Here is a 21,027-nt window from a genome sequence, read left to right as displayed (position 1 = left end):
CCGGCGATCCTGGTTGTCCTGGTTGACCGTTTGGATCTCCAGGTTGCCCTGGTTGACCAGTTGGATCTCCAGGTTGTCCTGGTTGACCATTTGGATCTTCTGGTTGCCCTGGTTGACCATTTGGATCTCCAGGTTGTCCTGGTTGACCATTTGGATCTCCAGGTTGTCCTGAACTGCCAACATCACCATTCCATTGTCCGCCAGTATCTCCCGTGTCACCATTCCATTGTCCATTATTATCTCCATTCCATTGTCCGTTATCAGCATTGTCTCCACTTTCCAAGTTTTGTCTGCAATTTTTCCTTGTAACTGCCCAAGCATGATTACACGCTTGAACCTCTGGGTCCCAAACAGTTCCTGTGCCACACTTAAAATCATACTTCGTAAACTTTCCAGTACCTTCATTTACGCATCTGTAAAATTTTCTACAATCACAAGTATCGGCTAAAAATCCTTCTTGCGTACATTGTAATCTGTTTTGACAATTAATCATGTTATTTTCCGATTGGTCTATAGTTGGTCGATTTGTTAGCGGTGGCAGTATTGTCGTCTCTGGTTTTTTTATTGTTGAAGCAGTTTCAGTCGTGATTACAGATGGTCTAGTAGTTACTGGAGACTGTGTCATGGTTGGACGCGATTGCGTAGTTGTCCATATGGGCGAAGGAGGATCTTGTACATTTGAATCAAGTTCGTTTTGAGAACTGCCACATTCAGATCGACCGCTATCTTCTGGATGCGTACAGATATCTCCTTTATCCTTCGAGAATACCGTACCAATTCCGCATTCGAATTTGAAAGTCGTCAACGGACTGTTGTTACCCCAATCTACGCATCTATAGTACACCCTGCAGTCACGCGGATCGGGGTGGTAACCCTCTTGCATACATTTAAAAGGAGCATTGTTCTGTCTGTATTGGTCCTGATTGTATTGATAATAATCTGCAATTAAATATAGGTAAATAAATTCTCCGATTCAATTTGGTTTTTAGCTGACTAAATAATATTAAAGATATATATTATTAATGTAAATATTAATCAATTTTCAATCATTTACTGTGATTTGTTTATTCAAAAATTTTATCTGAAAATGCGAAACAAATTGATATTTTTGATTTGAAAAAACTTCTACTGATAAAAATCTTCTATTAATTTTTTCAGATTTAAATATAAATATTTTAAATGTTTTTCAACAATGTTGATTTTAAAACTTAAATTAATATTAAAATAAAGAAAAAATTAAATTGTTCTCACCAGCTCCTGCTAATCTTATTATGAGTAGCGTCGAAAGAACGCTCAAGATTGATTGAATTTTCCACATCTTTCGTAACCAATTTTATCTGTAACAAGAAACATAATAAAAATTACTAATTATTATTACATTATAAAAATAATTTTATAAAATTAATAGCTGGTGTATATTTTTTAAAGTTCAAATTTTTGAACGAAATATCGAAAGAGATGCTTGGTTGTTTTGCAAGTCAAACGATGAATAAGTCTAGGTGCGCGTGTTAACTGTCTTGGTTATTGACCCTGCCATTTCGAAGAAACGGCTATCGACATCTACTTAACGATTCATCCGATAACGAAAGAGCATCTTAAAACGCGAAAGACTACATTCGAGAACGTCATCGCGTGCACCTTATCTTATCAACTACCTGCAGCGCTATTGAGTGCATGGAGTTCACTGCTATTTATCGAGATGAAAATTACGAGCATGGCTCGATCGAGAACCGAGATCTATGCAACCGGAAACATGAATGCTCGTAGCATAGATCGCCATAAGCGACGATGTACAGATATAATACTTGTTTTTAATTCTAAATTTTTTTGTTAATTATTAATTATTAATATTTAAAGAAGAGTAAAAAATTCTATTTATTAAGAAGATAATAAAGGAATATTAATAGATAATTTAAACGCTAAGATATTTGGTACTATATTTTTATATTTAGTAATCCGTTGCAAAATATTTTTAAATATTAATAATAATTTTCTCTACAACATATAAGTACAATAGTTTTGATTTTAAAAGAGTTCAGAAATTATGCTATCGCAAATTTCTTGTAACATTTTTACCGGTACAAGTCTCACGTTCTTGCTATGTACTCCATATATCAACGTAAACTTGTGAATAGCATCGGCAGTAAAAGCAACGTCGCGTAAACTCGTAATGAATTGCAATGTACATGACTTGTCAATAGCACGTATGTATATGTCGTCGAGAGAAGAAAATCTTGAAAGAGGAGATGCGGTTATGTAAAAAATAAAGAGAGAGAGAGAGAGAGAGAGAGAGACACACTGCAAACTTGAACTTGAAATGAATAGACTCGTTCCAATCTCGTTTCACGATTTTTCCGTTTCGTTCAGTGAAAAGAATATTCATGGCGAACAATGACGTAACATCCGACTGCCTGTTTTCTTGGAGTAACTTGATCGTACAAGTATATCGACCGATAGGATTCAATGACACGTCAGATTGCGAACTCATTGCCAATGCCAATCGTGCAAAATACTTTCACGCGCTATCTGTTCATTTACAAATCAACCTTTTAGAATCACTTAACAACGTCTTTAATACTGATCGTTTGATATTACGAATATTTGTTTTTTTTTGTGTAATATGAGCATTATAAAGATTAAAAAAGTATAAAGATAAATAATAGAAGGATATAAAGATAAAAAATTCTTTAACATCATAGAAATAAGATATTCAAATTTTTGAAACTTTTGATAAACGTTACAGCTGATGCAGCTGATACTTTAATTATATTGAATTTGAATGCGAATAATCCACATTATTAAATGGCTTGGAGAAATTTACGTAGCGTTAAATGAAACATTTCACGGCGCGATGTTGTAGACTCCGTTTACGTTGATCGTTTTCTGAATGCTAATCAAGCTTAATCCACGTGGCTATTGCTTTCGATCACAGGAGTGTTTACGATTACGCGAAAGAGTATGCAATCTGATTTGCATAGCCAGCATCGGTGCTAGTGAATGTAAAATAAATAATAGATTGAAAAAGAAACGTTAGTAGAGCCTGACCGCGCTTAGATTTACATAACATTTGCTTCGATACATATTAAATGCAAATTTATAAATAATAGAAAATGAAGTTTAATTTAATCAAAAAAGTAATTTTTATTTGCCAATTATAATTTTGAGGCTTGACTATTATCTAAAGATGCGTGAATCAAGATTTTTGACTCTGAATCGTTGAAATAAGATTTTTAATTAACGACATAATTATTATTAAGTTAATTTCTAGTATTATAGTTAATAAAAAAATTTGTATATAAGAAAAATAATGTTGATTACATGATAGTCATTTTAAATATAATATTAAATATAATTTTATAAAATAATCAATATGTGATTCGTATTTGAATTTCTTAGATTTGAAAAATTTCAAATAACTCAGATTGAAATCATGGAAATTCCAATCTGAATCGAACCGAATCTTACCTGATTCGATTCAATTCGTATTTCAATAATTCACGCGTATCTACTTGACTGTACAACTTTTTCTTGGCGAGAAATATTGCATTCTTCATGACTTACATAAATAATTACATGCTCTTCGACAATATGTATCTTAGTTTATTCCTTTTGTTATTTATTGTTGCGACTGACATTCGCCCTTCCTTGTTTACCTCCCTTATGAGCAATTTACGTTGCGCAAAATTCCACGTTGCATCGTGAAATATCGCAGACATTTCGTTGCGCGGCGCATCGCTGGGCGCATAAAGCATAATGAGGGGCCGTTCGCTTGTTACTATCGTTTACTATCAAAATGTAAACGGATACCCTAAGCTGCGGATATAAATGCCAGACGGTTCGAAGGTGCACGCAAGTAATGACGGGCTGTTAAGGAGGTAACGCGACTTATTTATAAACCAATTCAGACAGGTCTACCACCTGCTGCTGTTGCTGTTGCTGCTGCGGCTGCTGCTGATGATGCTGTTGCGGCTGCTGTTGCGGCTGCTGCTGCTGCTGCTGTTGCTGTTACTTCAGGGAATAAAACCTAAGTGAACCTACCTCGTAGCCTCGGACGCATTCCAAGGACAACGTGCCCGGCGTATCTCGCGGTTTGTCGTGCAATTAACCCGCCCTCCGTCGATGGGTATCTCGACTGGCAAGAATCGACATTGCTGAATTAACCGGCTACCTTCTCTCTTTCTCTCTCTCAAATGCGGCGCAGTGCCGAAACAACATTTACACATCGTGTCTTCCATAATCTCAAACAAACACGTAAAGTTGCTTATTTAATTATTACGCATGTATTGCGTTGCAAGGATACGTCAGTAGAGAAAATATTGTTTTCGATCACGCAAAGTAGTCTGGACTAAACGAGGTAATTAGTCTTCCAGTTTGTTCGCTTTCATGTAATAATCGCTAATATTTGTATCGTTAAAGTACTAACTCGATGTAAATATAAATCAAACGTCATTTTGCGCTTCATGCGATTGGAGCGTCTTAAAATAATGAGATTGTTACCGCTATCCAATATCTCCACAAAACATGTCAAGGATGTTTATTGATATACAGATTATTATTATAAATTACTATAATATTTATTAAACTAGTATATTTTTAAGATATATAATAAAGGAAGGATATCTCGCGCTAAGCGTTAGATTTCCTTCTGCATTTTTGGTCATTTATAAGAGGCTTTACCGCGCTAAATTACGAGTCTTGATGCACATCAGCTTACAATTAGAAAAAACCAAATAAAAGAAAAAGGAATTAATTGAACAAATAATAACTAGCTTGTTTTTGTAGATTAACTAAAAACAAATTGAAACAGTACGAATGTTTAAATCTCAATGAAAATATTACAAAAATTCTTTCTCTATGCACCTTAATAATTGCTAATTGAACTCCTTGTGTATGTAACATGAATGCAGAAATGCAAAAAACGGAAATATTGCATGTATAGTTTTCTTAAAATGCGCGAACGAGAGAACGTCTTTATCGCAGCCTTCAGAAGGACTTTAGAAAAAAATTACATAATGGCGCACGGGCCGCATTAAACCTTGTAATTATCGACACCTACTACTTCTTCTCTTTTTTTTTACAGATTAAAGATTTAACGGCTGTTACTGTTCGCGAAAATAGTGAAGGATACAAGGAATTTACTAGTCTGGACATAATCGATTGTAATGCACCGATAATCTAATTGTGGTTGAGCGACGCTCGGTATCGTTATTAAGGATCGTGCCAACGCCCGGTTTGACAAGCTTGAGATTGCCCCGTTAAAGGTAATAAATTATTACTTGATTATCATTTGCTGGAAAGATTGATGACACGGTTGCATGTCGGTGTCGAGTCTTTTTATAGAACGATGAGAGCATATAATTATATGTTTCAATGGCTCTTTTTGCCCTATACTCCCTTCTTGACGGTACATAGTTCACCAGTTTGCATAAATGCCATTAAAAAAATTATAAATAGTAAATAGGAATTCGTTATTACGAATTAACTATAAATTTGAAATTTAATAAGGTTCAAAGTAGAATTTTCTTTAAAACTTATTCAATTTTAGATTTAATAGAATTTAGTTTAAAAATTTTAGAGTTATATTTTCAAATTGTGGATATTTTCTTGATTTCGTCCCAAACACAATTTTCTTCTTTTTTCTTTTCGAGTAACTCAGCGCGAAACGAAGCCTGACCTCGAATTAAAAACGATTATTGGAATCCTCGACGGTGACGCTTGTTAATCGCGTGGAACATGTTTTAAGAAATAGTAATCTATTGTTAACCTTGTCGCCAAACATCGCTGATAACGCCGTAATAATAGGAAATTAGAAAATATAAGTATATATTTCCCGATCCTTGAGTCTTTGTATTTGTTGCGCGGTCGACGAACGATTTGATTCATCGCAATTATTATTTTTTTATGGATGATGAAGGATAAGTGGCGTGTGCGATTATTATTCTTTTTTTATTTAGAGTACGTGCGGTTGAAAGATATTCCAACATAATATTATATCGAATGTGACGACAGATTAGCTTCAAAATCGAGTTGACGAGTAGCGTTAGCCAAAGTAAGGCTCGCATTGGAAAATTTTTGTGAGGTAAATTCTCAAGGTTGCACTTTGTGCGGCGCGAACAGAAGCGAAAGCTAATCGAGGTACGGGAAACCTGTTACAGCGTGAGACGAAGAAAATAGTAACATCTCAGTCTGCGGACGATGATGCGAGTCGGTACAGTGAACCTGAGCTGTTATGATATAGCATGCGTACGGCATAAGTGCAACCTTGCCGTTGAAAGTAGCAAGGTCGTTTCTTCTCCCGCCAATTCCACTTTTGCCCTCCCTGGCGATATGTACATTGGTGTACAGTGGCGTGGGAATGATGACAAGTCATGCAGAATCCGTAACGATTTCTAACTACCAGAAGAATTCACTAAATATTACAAAAACATGTTTTTCAAATATTTAAATATTTAGGAAAGCAATAGTAATAAGATTTATTCACATCATTTTATAGTTAGTTATTTATATTAAATACGTAGTATTAAAAAAATGTATTTTTCTTTTTTTCAAGTCAGAATGATTGCATTCTGATCAATAGATTAAATTTTTTGAGCATAATGCAATGTAACCTTGCATTGTTCGATGAAATCTTAAGAAATAGAAGATGAATTCCTCTCAAAACAACTAGCGATAGCTGCATGATTATTGTGGCATACTAATTATCACCTTGAAGTACTGTGTACTTGTAAATATGTACAGCTAAACATAAGTGAGTGTACAACAGATAGCTTTCACTCTTGAATGATTTTAATTTGATTCGAGGATGTCTTTAGAGAGTTTTTAAAATATTAGCTCGGAATAGAATTATAGTTAAAATAATTGCAAATTCGTAATTAATTAATTTTTCATATTTTGTTGCACATTTCTTTAACGAATAAATGTGTAATATGCAATAAGTAGATAATAGATATAAATGTATAATCGTTAGAAAAATAGAAAATATTTTTAATTTAAAAACTAAATTGTACGTTTGAAGAAAATTAGTGGGAATCTTTAATTGATTCATATATATTACGAAAACGTTTCCTTCTAAAGAAATTTTCATCGTGGCTTTCGCGAGTGCAAAGTGCAACGTATAAACTCGTCGCGCTGAATTAATGGTACGTAGCATAAAAATTTGCGCGAATGTCTGTCAATGACACTGTGGATTTCTTCGTGGCTAGCAACATCGTCCAGAGTCTCCCCTTGTAGCGACACGTCGCAATTAAAGGGATCCTAGTAAATTGCATACGCGAGTCTTTTCTCGACCCCTCGTCTTCTTCTCATCCTCTTTGCGCGTCTCTACGCCTTTTTCCTCCCGGAATGTTCCCTTCATTTGCTACCATAATAATGTAGGTATCCCGTAGATCTATCATGCGTCGTGCGTAAATCCGTCACTGACACTACGGCTCCGCGCGTAAGGTTCAAGGCTCTCTTGGTATACGCGCCACATATATCTCTAAGAAAATGAGAAAGCTGCAGGTGCGAATTAGCGTAGGCATAAATAGAGCATAATTACGAGCTGCGGTGAATCAATGGAATTGATTCACCGCAACTCGTAGTGAGGACCTTGCGTGTGTGTGTGTATGTGTTCGGTGCTATTAATGACCACTCTGAGCCGTAGATATAATGCACACAGAGTGTAAAATTTACATTTCTCTAAACAACTTTAAATTGCATTACACTGATGTGTGTAGAGTTATATTTGATATTTAAATGAATTTATTTTTTATTCTTACTCCGCATGGATTATTACAATCATCATTGAATACAAATGTAATCGTAATCCGCGTATGGGTGACAATGTGCGGTAAAATTTCACGAATATCTCTATACAGGGAATGCTATTAAACGTGCCTTGGTTGTCGTGAGTCAATTTTGGATTTTCTCTTATCCGGTAGTTTTCATCATTCTATTTTGGAATGATTACGCAAGGCTGAACTCTCTTGAAGTATTGCACATTAAAATATCATTAATAATGGAAGCATTTCTCGTCTCACGTAACGAATAAAAATATTTTATAATTATACGTTTTCTTAGATAGAATTTTTTTCTTGATGTGGGATTCTTTACGATAATAATTTATAAATAATGTAAGAATTATTTTTATATACTGCATTCATGATCAAGATAATTAATAATTAATTATTTTTGTAGTTCCAAGACTTGATTGTAGAGATTAAAATGGAAGAAGCTGCATCCTTGGATGCATTTATTACGACTTTTTGTTGTAACTTAATTACTATTCAGTCTTAATTGCAATTTTTTATAAATATCTAATAGTTATTCTTTTCGCATTTATTCTGATCGTATCATTGCTTAATATTTCACAACCAACGTTTTATTAATTTTCAATGCGCATTTTTTTTGCGCGGGGATAGTTAAGCGGTGTGTCAGGATCAAATTCGCATGATCGCTCGTTACACGGTGCACGTGCGGCGTTTCTTTATCGGCGCATCAGACCGAAAATTAATTTTGCAAGCGGTATCAGTTAAGGCTGTTGCCGTCTACAGATTACGAAATACTGCACGGGCGTGCATAATGCATTATGCGCCCGCGAGCGGACCTGTTTACTTCTTGGCCGATCGGTTTCAATGCCAAGATCGAACGACGGATTGATTGGCCGCGCTCGAGCCGAGCATACGAAGCGCGGAATGTCGATCCAAATACAGCAGCCGTTCGAGCCGTGACGTGAATTCGCGATCGAGCCAAAGGGGGGGAATATTTCGGCAGCGGTCGTTTACATTGTGGACATGTCACGACTATTGTAAGACCCGCTTGTGACCGGGTGAAACAGTTACGTGACGACCACAGTGATCGTGACCATATAATACAACGATTATACACGTTTGACATTGATCTTCGACTACGAGCTTTGGAAACTGTAATTACACTAGACGCCAATAGCATGTTTTTCATATTGTTCAGCTTTCGGACAATAAAATATGGCAGTAAAAAGGCACGAGCTATGAAAACTTCTGAATAAAATATTTCTATTTTAATTCTTCGCACGTTTCATTGAATATATTAGATTTCACGGAAGTTATTAGGAGAGAATTCATTTATATTGATATTTACTCTCTTCGTATTTTATAATTACAATTCAAACACAATCACATCGTCCAAGACATAGAATAGCGAGTGATCGTTAACCGATAGTTTAATTGTAATCGGCTGCTAGATAAGTATCGTAAATTCAGTATTTATCTTTCGCTTAATCTCAGTAACGAAGTACACATCGGTCTAAATTACACCTTTAACTTTTGTTTTAATCTATTAACTCGTAATATTCGACTGAGCTATTGATTTCAACAATTAAAGCGTACACTGAAAAAAATTAATGTCGAATCAACAATTCATTGCTATATATATAAGGATATAAAATTTTCTTGAAAGATTTATTAATCTTAAACAAAATTTGCTAATGAAACAATGAATTGTTGATTTGTTACTAATTTTTTTTCCGTGTTGTATCAACAGAATTTCACGTTTGCAAGAAATGCCTACTACTATAAAACATGTGAATTATTAATGCTAAATACGATAAAATTAAATATGACAAATTATCTTGGTATTGAAAAAAAAAATTAAAAATATTTGAGCAATTTAATATATCATTCAATTATCGAACGCAAAGTCTTCGAACCGATCTTCGTTATCTGATGCATCATAATCGCTGTGTATTTATGAGGTTGCTTAAATTTTCGGCCAGTAACGCCTCGGACTTTGAAATTTATGCTAATCATTTCCCTCTAAGGCCTTCGTTAAAGATCCGCCAATCTACTTCCCAAGGAAGCGAAGAAATGCCCGGCGATACTTCTACGAAGATTAAGAACTGCAGACAATAAATTATATTTGCGTGGGGCCACTTATGATGATCCCGAAATGGTTGTGTGCCGTGAATTCAGTTTAGTTAAAAGGCGGGATTTATTCTCTCATTTAAACACCAGGAATTTGTTCGTATCGCAGCATCTTCCGCACATTAATATACAACCCCCTAAAGATTAATCGATCCACTCTTCTCGCGTTAAGTGGTACATCTCAACTTGTGCAATTGTTCAAAAAAAAAGTACACGTCTTTTCTCACACAATTTTTATGATTTAAAAGAAACGCGATTATGAGTGAAAATCACGGAAGCACGGATTTCCGTTCACTTTCGCAACCTCGTGAAAAAAAGGGGAAAAAAAAGAAAATTACGTGGACTCACACTTGGATGCATTCGGCAAAGAATTCCGTCGTCCGTCAGTTATCCGCGCTCGTCATCTCGCGAACTTGTCCGTTTCCTGGGGCCCTCCGGATCCTCGTGGTCCTCGGGAACTCGCGTGGAGCGTGCGAGAGCCTGACCGGCGTTTTGCAAACTTTTCAGTAACTATTCTGAAAATCGGTTGCCGATCGTGGCACGTTCCCGAGAGGGAGTAAGTCCTGAGGACGCGGATGGCTCCTACTTATAAAGACTTGGCTCTCCAATTGGCTTGCCGGTGTGCGTGGAGCAGCGGCACGCGTGTGTATGTGCACGCGAGAAGGAATAGTGGCCGCGTGCAGGTGTGGAAGGGGGCACAAACCGTGTCCCGATCGTTACACGCTTCGATGTTACACATTACACCCGAGAGCTCGTCCGAGGTACCGTCCAGGAATTCGCGCCTCTTCACCGGGGAATGCGACAGTCGGAGCGCATTTCTCGCATTCGAGTTAGTTATCGCCGCATAGAATTAGTAAACGTAAGCGCTTTGCGCTTTGCGCATAGAACGCCAGAGGCAAAATGGACCTGGCTGATGACCACATTTCTCTATTCTTCTTCGATTATCTTCTTTTAAAGTGTAATTTAATCATGAGCGAAACGTACTTCAATTCCTTTGCATCTACTTCATCGTGCGCGCGCGCGTTTCTTTTCCTTTTTTGCAACTGGTTGATTGACATTTCATCGACGTTCGGTTGCAACGTGTACAAAAATTGTACCAAAGCTTTTGTGCATTTCTCTTTTTCGAGGATAATTAGCGATGGATACTTTTAGATTTTGTGCAGGGTGGCTGCCGCTTAAGGAGCAAGCAGCGGAGCAGGTTTCGTTAATTCGTGCGCGAAGACATCGATACGTCCGATGATACAAGCCGAGTTGAATGCACCTCAAGGTGCTTACGCGAGGGAGACCATCGCGTCGCGTCCCGTCGCGGTCGTCGCGGCATGCCGATCTCGTGAAAAACGGATACGAGAGCGAGTCCAAGACGCGGCGCGTCGTCGACGGAAAGTAAGGCCAGCGTTGCAGTATCCCGGGGATCGAGTTATGTAGACCGTCGCGATTCTTCTGTTTTTCGGCCTTGATCGCGCAGGATGCATCTTCTTTGCCTCCAACCCGTGCGCCTGCGTTTTTTCGCGCCACGTCGCGGCGCCGATACGGTTTTCCCTGCCGGATCGGCCCGTGGAACAGGTTCCGCTATTTATATCGTCGGTAATGAATCTGATAGAGAGATTTGAAAAAAAAAATAAATAAATTAGCATGAAGCCGCGAGTCACGCTGCACCGGTGCAATGAATGAAAGGTCCAAAAAATATTGATGAATCAATGAGGTTATTAAAATATTCGAGCATTCACCTAATGCCGTCGTCAGATAAACGTGTTTATACGTTTCATTAGTTAGCTACCTATAACAGAAAGTAAAACAGCGCAACTTGAGACTAACATGTTGATAACATACAAGTTTAAATGGATATGGAGATATAATTCATAAATGTGTGACGAAATTTGTCACATAAATTTTACTTTTAAATGTTTACTATGTTGCATAAAGGTATCTTCTACAACACGGATTTAAATACATCCGTAAAATATTCTAAAGACGTACGATATTCTTAAAACATCCTATGAATATTTTATAGATCTCGTGTGTTGTCTGAGATATATGTCACATTGACAAAATGTCAAAATGTGAAATAAAAAAAAAACATGAACACTAAAGTTGTCAGTTATACAAGTGAGATGATATTCTAATGATTTTGTTCTAAATTTTTTACCTGATTGACAGAATAAACGATAAAACGAAGAACAAGTGAGAACAACATGTTTCACGATACTTTTTAATCCAGGGTTTACGAGAAGATGCAGAGTGCACTGAAATCAATATAAGATAACGGTATTACTATTTATGAGCTATATCTGCTACAGTAGGATGATTTTTTTATATGAGGATCAATCATTAATTACGGGTGACGTCGATGACGGTCACTGCTCCGATCCGGTTCGACGAACTCTGCGTAACAGGATGCTGCAAAAATTATAAGAATCGACTATGAAAACATGATGGACGAGAGCGTGAAGAAGAGAAAAAATACGATAAGGACGAAAACGTTCGGGCCGTGACGAAACCGAGATCGCGATTATCAGCGATCATCAACGATTGTTCGCATGCCGTTCCATGCGAGTCCCAAGTAACGAGGAATCCCGTGGGAACGTGGGACGATGCTCGCTCATTTATTTTCTATCTACGCCGTACAAAGATTCTCGAGGACAACTAGCAGCAGCAACGAGGAGTCGAAGCGTAGAACTTGCGCCGTTTGTCGCAGCTTCCGCAGATTCTCCAGTGTTGCCCCCGGAATCTGGATAATCGATCGCTTTTGTCACCTCTAGAATTATCTGAAAAACGAATGATAAATCATTTAATGTTCTTTTTCTTATCATCAGTACTGATTTTTAAGTTTCATTGATTTCAATTATTTCTATATATTTTTTATTAATATTTAAATTCTTTGATTCAAAACTGAGTTTGAATAAAATAGTGATACAAAGTTGGACGATGTGTTGTTAGAACAGATAAAAACTTGTTACTTCTATTTACAATAAATTATATATTTTCTTTCAAATTTGTTTTTGTACCGAACTGTTTAAACAATTAGTTTTTACATGCAAAAGTTCATACAATTATTGGTTCTATTCAAATTGTTTTGAAAAACTTAAAAATTTCTATTTGAAATTATACAGATTATTTAGAAAAATATTAGTTTGAATTTTTTTCAAGCTTGCTTTGCAAAATGATACAAACTGTCTCACAAAAACGCTCGTTTTTATACATGATCTCTTCTATAAAAAATTTTATGCCATTATAATTCTTTTAGTATGCGTGTGTGCGTTTTTTGCAACATTTGGATTTCGTTGCGCTTTACTTTTCAAAAACGTGATACTCACTTCTGAAACAACACAACGTAGGGGCAAACTGCACTTGTACACTTCACGAACTAAACATATGAGCAGAAAGGGAGTACAATGGATCGTACTTCAAGATGTGCTTGCCATAAATGCTTCGAGGAAAAATCTCCAGGGCTGTGGGGATCCTTTGCCGGGACGTGCATGATCTTCGTCTCGTTGCAGACTCCCGAAGAGAGAAACGATCCATTCTACAGGAAGGACTCTGAATTAACGAGCCGCGGAATAAAGCGCGGAAGTCCAGTCTGATCCATGAATTATCCTTTCGTGAGGACAGGCGCTCGATTCACCTGTCTCCAGGACTTTTTTTTATCTTTAGCGCAATAATGGCAGCTGAAAGTTGCGCGACAGTGTCTCTTCGTCATTTAATCTTCATACGTTTCCCTTCGCGCTCGCAGTAACTCTCGGCTTGAGGAAAATCCATTTTTGTTTTAGTTAAAAACTCTGAATGAAAAGAAGCACGACGAAAACGAGGCGCATAATGGTGAAGCGCAGTTCTCTCAGCTTCACTGAACCAACTTCATTTGCGCGCTCGTAATTACTGATAACGTGTTGATCTGATAATTTATCAATGTTCAATTACCGTTTTACGCTACCCGACGACCGTGTAATCATAAAGCGAAGGTAGTGATTTAAGTATACAATGACGATCGTCATTAAGAAGACCAAAAGGGCTTAGCCCAGACACACATCGCGTATATACTTATATATATACTTAAAAGATGGACTATCCTGTCGACATGCGAATACATAGGCGCGAGTGGAGGCCGATGATTTATGAGCTACGGAGAGATCTCGAGCCTTCACCTTCAATATTCCAAGTATTTTCGCGTGCGCGCCTTATATATTTCTACATGATGTACAGTTATTAAGAGCACACAAAACATACATAATTCGAAGATGATTATGTGCACTACTGGCGCGCGAGCCCTTAACACAATTTTTTATTTTGCACATTTACATTTGCCCAATTCGTGCACCCCCGTCGAGTTAAATGTGGCAACTCGCGGTTTATTTATTTGCTCGTATCGTGCGAGGAAGATCCACGAAAATTGAAGGAAAAAAAGAGTACACGATACGACCAATAAAAGTTCATTGAAAGAGCATCGGGTCGAACAGTGGAATGAAAGGAACTCATCGAATCTAGATGGAACGTAACACCGATTGTATTCCGACCTGTTGTACAATTATCCTCTTGATTGGCCGAAAACGTACTCGCAACAACAAGTTCGTCTGCCTGTAGGAATCGGATGAGGTGAAAAGAAAAAGACGACGACGAGGGGTACCACACCGTACACGCAACGGCGAAGCGTCATAAAGATCGCTCCTCTTCTCTCGCGGTTTTTTCCGCCGAGCGTCGATGTCACAAGAGAGATCGACGCTCGGACAAGAGAGAGAGGAAAAAAAAGGGGAGGGAAGAAATACAGAGGAGAGCAGCCGCGATCTGGTCAGGAGGCTTCGGTATACCGGGTATACCTTAGCGGCTTATAAATAACCGGCGCACCTCTTCGCGTCCCTTCGCGCGCTTTTCTTTCCCTCCTACCTGCAGCTCGCGCGATCCGCGCGTACCTCCGACGCACGCGGCTTTTTGCGTTCAGAGACCCCGTAATTCAGGTTCCCCCGCACGTACGTCGCGCGCAACGCGCGCAGGTAATTAACGTTGGTGTTAAGAAAACCACCGACCGCCGACCATCGCTTTTGCCCGACAAAAGAAAGAAAAGCACGAAGGATTTCAGTATTGATTCTCCAGGTCGCGGTTCTTACGAGCAGCGACACGCTGTTCGACCTGCTCGCGCTATGCGTAAGCGTGTAACGCATTATTGATGCAAAAGTGCCGATGCGAAAAGTGTTTCTCGGTACCGACAAAATGAGGGGAGACGCTCCGAGTCGGTCCCGGACCGGTAGTTACGGACCGCACGAATTCATTAAGACCCGATGATTATTTATCGCCGCGACGGTGCGGCGGAGGGAACGAGAGCGAGAATAGCGCATCCTTCTAATCTACGAGGGCCCGAAGCTTTCATTAGAAAAATCTATCACTCGTCAAGTCATTATGCACCGGGCGTGTACTTCTTTATATTTAAAAAATAGATCAATTAAGTCAGTAGTCATAACGTAAATCAAAGCGTAAAAATAAATTGCGTAAAATTAAGCCCAGGAAATTATGCCCAGTGACATGTAATAATGTTTCAAAAATAAAAGTAAATTGAAGAAATTGAAGCGGTCAGAGTTGGGAAGCAATTTCATTACCCGTAACGAATTAGAGTTACCTTTTTTTTTCAGTGACTGTAACTTAACTTTGTTCTTTCACAATTGTAGATAGAAAGGAAGTTACAGTTACTGAGATAAAAGTAACTATAACTCAGCCAGTTACTTGAAGTGACAATTCAATCATCTTCAAGAATAGCTATCGGATAACGTGTTTCTTCTCAGAATTAATAACCTGTAACAGTTACAGTACTTTTGAAGAGAAAAAAACCGTAACTCTGTAACTATTATTTTTTTGTTATTATACAGTAGACAGAAAAAAAGAGAACTCTAAAAAAGAAATTAGAGAGAGAAATTGTATAAAAGATAAAAGTCGATATAAGAGCGAGCTTGAAAAAATGAGTTAATAAATAACGTTTTTAGGGGAGCAGATTTAGCTGCAAATATTTTTACGTTAATCTGTTACCTTAAGGACTCGACGCGGAATATATGCAAATGGCAGCGAGGGCACGAGTATTATGATACTTTGGGGACAACGAACGATATTTTCGGCAAGACCACACCGTGGATATACACGGTGGCAATAGTATAACTCATCTCGTTTAAAGTGTCGCTTATCACGCCCATGACTGGTTTACCGCTATTTAACACGGTATCGATCATGCTCGAGAGGGAATCAATTTAAAGAGGGCAAAAGAAAGGGCCATTTCGTGGGTCCGCGCGGCATTGTAAAAGAACCAGCAGGTGTAACGCGTACACTCTCGTGTGTATGTACAGCTATGCAACGAGAGATCTGTTCAGATTAAAAATTACAATAAATAATTGCTAGATTAATCGAAGGAAAAGTCAAGAGCTAATCAGTTGAGAAATATCTCGATAAAAGAATCGTGAAGATTTAGAAGAAAAATTAAAATGTTAAACAAGGACGTACGCTGAATAACGTCATATTATTTTTAAGGACATGTGATAAAATGTATAAAATGCGACTCTGCAATGTTTTTTTGAATTGTCAGACGCGGTCGTGTTACACAGCTTGCATTTATATTATTTCAATAATGTTCTCTTTAATTTCTTTACACCGCTTTAATTTCTTCAATTTACTTTTTTTTGAAACATTTATTACATGTCACTGGGCATAATATCCTGGGCTTAATTTTACGCTAATAATTTTACGCAATTTATTTTTACGCTTCGATTCACGTTGCAATGGTACAAATAATAATGCTTTTTGTTATTTATGCAAAACTTGTTGAATCTGCATGCAATCCCATGCAGACACGCTATTCTATTTGCTAATCGCTGTTATTACGGGGTTATTTTAAAGCAGAAAGAGTCAACAGACCATGGCAGATGCCACACTTTTGTACAGTTATTTCGAGGCAGTTTTTTTTTCAAAATTCTATATTATTTGTGTTACAAAGTATTAACAAATATTGCCTCGAATGTAGCATATTTGTTTTGCATTATTTATTTAAATTATTCGAATGCGCCTGCATCGCGACGACCGCCGTGGTAATGAGTAGGGAAGAAATGTTTTCCCAGCGCTCAAGTACCGTTGGAAAATTTAGATAACAAAGTCTCGTACTTGTAACGGATCTTGCGAAAAGAAAAAAAAATCTATCTACCCACACAAGGCAAAAAGAGGAGCGTAGATGCGTTCTAGCGGTCGCGGAATCAACTGTAAAGGTGTCGCTGATCGATTCCAAAGGATGACGCTGCTCTGTTCATTTATTCCGCGCACAGCGGAGCGTTCTGCTTGAAAGATTCATTCAGCATTCCCGACATTTTTTCCCCGATAGCCCAACGGAATCGGCAACGCGGTTCGTCTGTCTTTATTCCAATCTAAAATTTTAAGAGCATCACCCGCATATAGACACAGATCCACGCCTAGGTCGCGATAGTCAATCGGTATTTCGACGAGGCTAAGCTATTGTTATGGTAAAGTGTCGGGCTTGAAGACAGATCTCATCCTTCGATCTGCTTTTCGACGTTCGTAGATCACTTGCCCTTGCACGGTTTTTTTTTTCCCTCCCCCTACGAACGATTACAGCTGAAACCGATAATCATACAAGGTCGTTTCTCTTTCGTATTGTTCTTGCTCTCTCGGGTTTTCTGCGCCTCTTCGGAATCATCTTTGCGCCGCTTCCCGCATCCTTTGTTCGGCGCGCTCTTCGTTCGATCCATCGAATCCAAGGACGAGACGTGAATCACAGCCTCGTGTCGACTATCATTAACGGTCTATAAAATTCTGTTCATCGCACTTGTGTCTTACGACCGTCGCTTCGAGAGGATTATCGGTACGGAGCGTACGATTATTTTTTTTTCCTTTTTTTCTAATAGTCCGAATTGTTTTCTTGAGAAACTCTCGACATTTACAGCCATCGGAAATCTTCTTTATCTTCGTTGTGCGTAGCGATATGTTAAAACGAACTGTGGGAGGCCAGAAACAGCGGCAGTGAAATAACAGAGTAGCCGTGAGCAATTTATAAGGCTCAATAACTACAATTATATTGATCTCTGTCGACATTCTTCACCAAGGAAGAATTTATTTCGTTAACTGAAGAAATTAGTAATAATTAGCAAATAATGCGTAAAAGCGTATACATAATGAATATTCAAAATAATAGGTTCTCATACAGCAATCTACCTTTAGGTATTTGAAAAATATTTTTGGGACGATGTCAATTCACATTTACGTTATTCATTTTGTGTCGCCTTATCAAAATCCAGTGTACAGGTGCATAAGGTGGCGGTGTTATTAAAGACACTCTTATCCTTGACCCAAAAAAGGACTGGATTTCGTGGCCAAAATTATCATCGCGGCTGACAGCGGCGCGAAGATATTTTACGGATCGAATTGGAATTAATCGAGATAATATATCTCAATAACCGTTTTGCACCTTTTCCGGGATTTCGACATCTCCCCTTCTTTTTTTATCGGTCCCATAAAATCGTCCCATATAAATTAAATGCCGTCGATGAAACGTTGGCGACAAAAAATTTTTAAATATTACAACTTTTTTGTGTAGCAATATTAATGGTAAATATCACCATTACATAATTACTATGTAACAGCTACGAGCACATTTTATATGTGACAAGGGTCGAAGGTATCTTCGTTTAATTGAAAAATTAATCTTTGGCAAATTTTTAGATATTTACATGTGTGCTTTTTTTATGCATGCAATCGTAGGCATGTTGTAATATAATGATATATTAATATAATGAAAATAACATTAATAATAACAAATGAAAAATCATCTCTTGTTATCTCTGTTTAAGTATGTATATCAAGTGAAAATTCAAGAGAATGTGTGCTCTTCTGTTTACATAAAATTTATTCAATGACGTAGGTATTTTGACCGGACGTTTCCTTTGAGATTATTTAACGGACAAAGTGTAACGGCACCGTTACAACAGAATTTAAAAGAGACATCGTTTTCGGATAGTGTAATGGGACCACGACGATTTATATTTGCGGCGACGAGCGCAAACAATCGTAGTGGCTCTCAATGAATAAAACAACGATTAAAGCAACTTAAAATCATATTTTAATCATTTATGTAAAACGTTTAATGTCCATCCTTCATTAAGCTATTTGTAACAAAAGATCGATCTCAAAATGGCTAATATCGTGATATTATGTTTTGCAGTGGCATTTATAGATCGATTATATGAGGTTCAATAAACGGTATGATTAATAGGCGGATTTATCTCATCAATTCAACTGCAGATTATCGCTCCGAGCCATGCTTCACAACATCTATTTCCGTAACAATTATCCTTCAGATTTGCCTCATCGTAAACCGAATCACATGTATCATTTGTTCTAAATGACCTAATGATCCAAACTGCTGAAAATAAATCATATTTTAGATACTCTTGCCTTTCAATGCGAATAATTTTAGGTTTATTTCAAAATTTCTTTTTCTTATTTTTTATAATTTAATATCATAATAGGTACAAACAATTGTATTTACTTATAATATTTTTTCGTACATGTTGTGTGCAACGATTTTTATTTCGTTTTAGAAACAACTTTTACTTTTGTAAATTGATTTTCATCACCAATGCTCTTGCATGAAATAATGATAAAAACAAATTTGCGCATCAATTTAATGCAATACTTTAACACACTGTAGTTTTTTATCACTTCAAACAAAACAAAGTTACTCATAGAATATCTTTTAAATATAACATTACTAGGATATAAAATCTGTCAGTACCGCAAAGCTCTATCGCTATACAAATATACGTTCACATAAATATTTTCTACGATATCGCACCATAAATTTTTCACTTGTGTAATTCTTCCTTGTAGAAATCTTTTATATTATCTTAACGATAAAATGCGATGATCCAAAAACCTTCGAGGCTTCGGAGCGATAAATGAAATGAGAACGAGATATCAAGGACGGAAGTACATTTAGCATATTGACCGTAATTCGACATTTCGATTATATTAACATTACACACACACACAAACTATTTTAAACTTGTTATATTTTCTTTTAAATCTTGATCAATTTAAAACTCTTTTATAAAATCTAAATGATCAGCTTCAATCTAATAATAGTTATAGTGTAACATAATACACGTGTCATGAAAAAAGATAGAATCTAAATTCGAATCTTTGAAATATTATCCCAGAGAATCGGGCAATTCCAAAATTTATTAACCATTCAGCATTAGGTATGACGTGTTGAAGGACAAAGAAGGAAACTTGATTGATTGATGCGAAAAATATGCAAAGGTATATATTAAATTCTTGGGTAGCACTTCGTGAGAGTTACCGTTGCTTTTCAGGCGCCTATGTATTTATTCGCGTCTATAATGCATTTTTTAATGTTGCATGCGGTGTAAATTTTCTTCACGATGACATTACGCGGTGGCCCGATGGAAGAATTTTTAACGGTACATCGATGTGATGTTTGTGCTGACTGGTCAATAAACAAATGCACAGCGGTGCAAATTATTGCGAGGTATGGCCCGCTTTTTGGGAATTCCCGAATAAGCGAAGTCTTCAGAATTTTTTTCAAGGGAGATTCTCGAGCATTACTCGCGCGCGCATTTTTGTATATATCATTTCATTTATATTATTATTCCTACGATTTTTTACAATCGAAGGTTTAAAAAGATCCAATGTTATGAATGAAAATAAAAAGATTTAAAAAACAAATTAAATTATCTCAATCCAAAAATAATTTAATGAATCACTTATGTTTTGTTATTTTAGCTTTGACATTTGTTTGTTTAAACAAAAAATTATACAATTCAATTTTTTAAGACAAGTTATATGTTTATACTAATAGTAATTATGCATTCTATAGAGTTTGAACATGTTTTCGACAGAATATATACTTTTATCACTTCTAAGTATATTGCTCGATACAATACCTGTGCATACCTGTGTGCACGAATGCAGCCAGAAGAGTCACATAAGCATATATGCGCCACTGGCAATAAGGAAATTCATATAATCCTCGAATCTGATTTCGGTCACGTGGACGATTTTACGGTCGAAACACAGTTAACCGTCGAGTTTGGCCACTTCTGATGCAGGCACACAATATAAGTCATCCCACGATTTCTTAAAAAAAAAAAAGATA

General features: G+C 37.0%; 3 protein-coding genes across 5 annotated transcripts in view; 1 reads left to right on the top strand and 2 right to left on the bottom strand.

The window, feature by feature from the left end:
• Positions 1–10,456, bottom strand: part of LOC105195025 (mucin-12) — a 15,585-nt gene extending 5,129 nt beyond the window's left edge. For all 3 annotated transcript variants that reach the window (XM_026135623.2, XM_039446291.1, XM_039446292.1), the window contains exons 1-3: positions 10,227–10,456; positions 1,252–1,337; positions 1–939 (exon numbers count right to left, since the gene is read on the bottom strand). The exon at positions 1–939 is cut by the window's left edge. In XM_026135623.2, coding sequence (XP_025991408.2) covers positions 1–939; positions 1,252–1,318 — 1,006 coding nt within the window. In that variant the 5' untranslated portion in view covers positions 1,319–1,337; positions 10,227–10,456. The remainder of the gene's footprint in view (positions 940–1,251; positions 1,338–10,226) is intronic.
• LOC105194955 (sodium-independent sulfate anion transporter) overlaps positions 1–21,027 on the top strand; it is a 35,195-nt gene that overhangs the window by 5,820 nt on the left and 8,348 nt on the right. The window contains exon 2 of the mRNA XM_026135607.2: positions 5,081–5,261. The gene's annotated coding sequence lies outside the window, so the exon portion shown is untranslated. The remainder of the gene's footprint in view (positions 1–5,080; positions 5,262–21,027) is intronic.
• Positions 3,886–13,356, bottom strand: LOC105195026 (forkhead box protein P1-like). The gene is made up of 3 exons (XM_011160227.1): positions 13,282–13,356; positions 12,497–12,643; positions 3,886–4,002 (listed from the first exon to the last, which is right to left on the bottom strand). The coding sequence occupies exons 1-3, from the start codon at positions 13,354–13,356 to the stop codon at positions 3,886–3,888; spliced, it is 339 nt and encodes a 112-aa protein (XP_011158529.1).

Source organism: Solenopsis invicta, chromosome 2, assembly GCF_016802725.1.
Source record: "Solenopsis invicta isolate M01_SB chromosome 2, UNIL_Sinv_3.0, whole genome shotgun sequence".
Lineage (NCBI taxonomy): Eukaryota > Metazoa > Arthropoda > Insecta > Hymenoptera > Formicidae > Solenopsis > Solenopsis invicta.
This window is presented reverse-complemented; position numbering and strand designations above follow the sequence as displayed.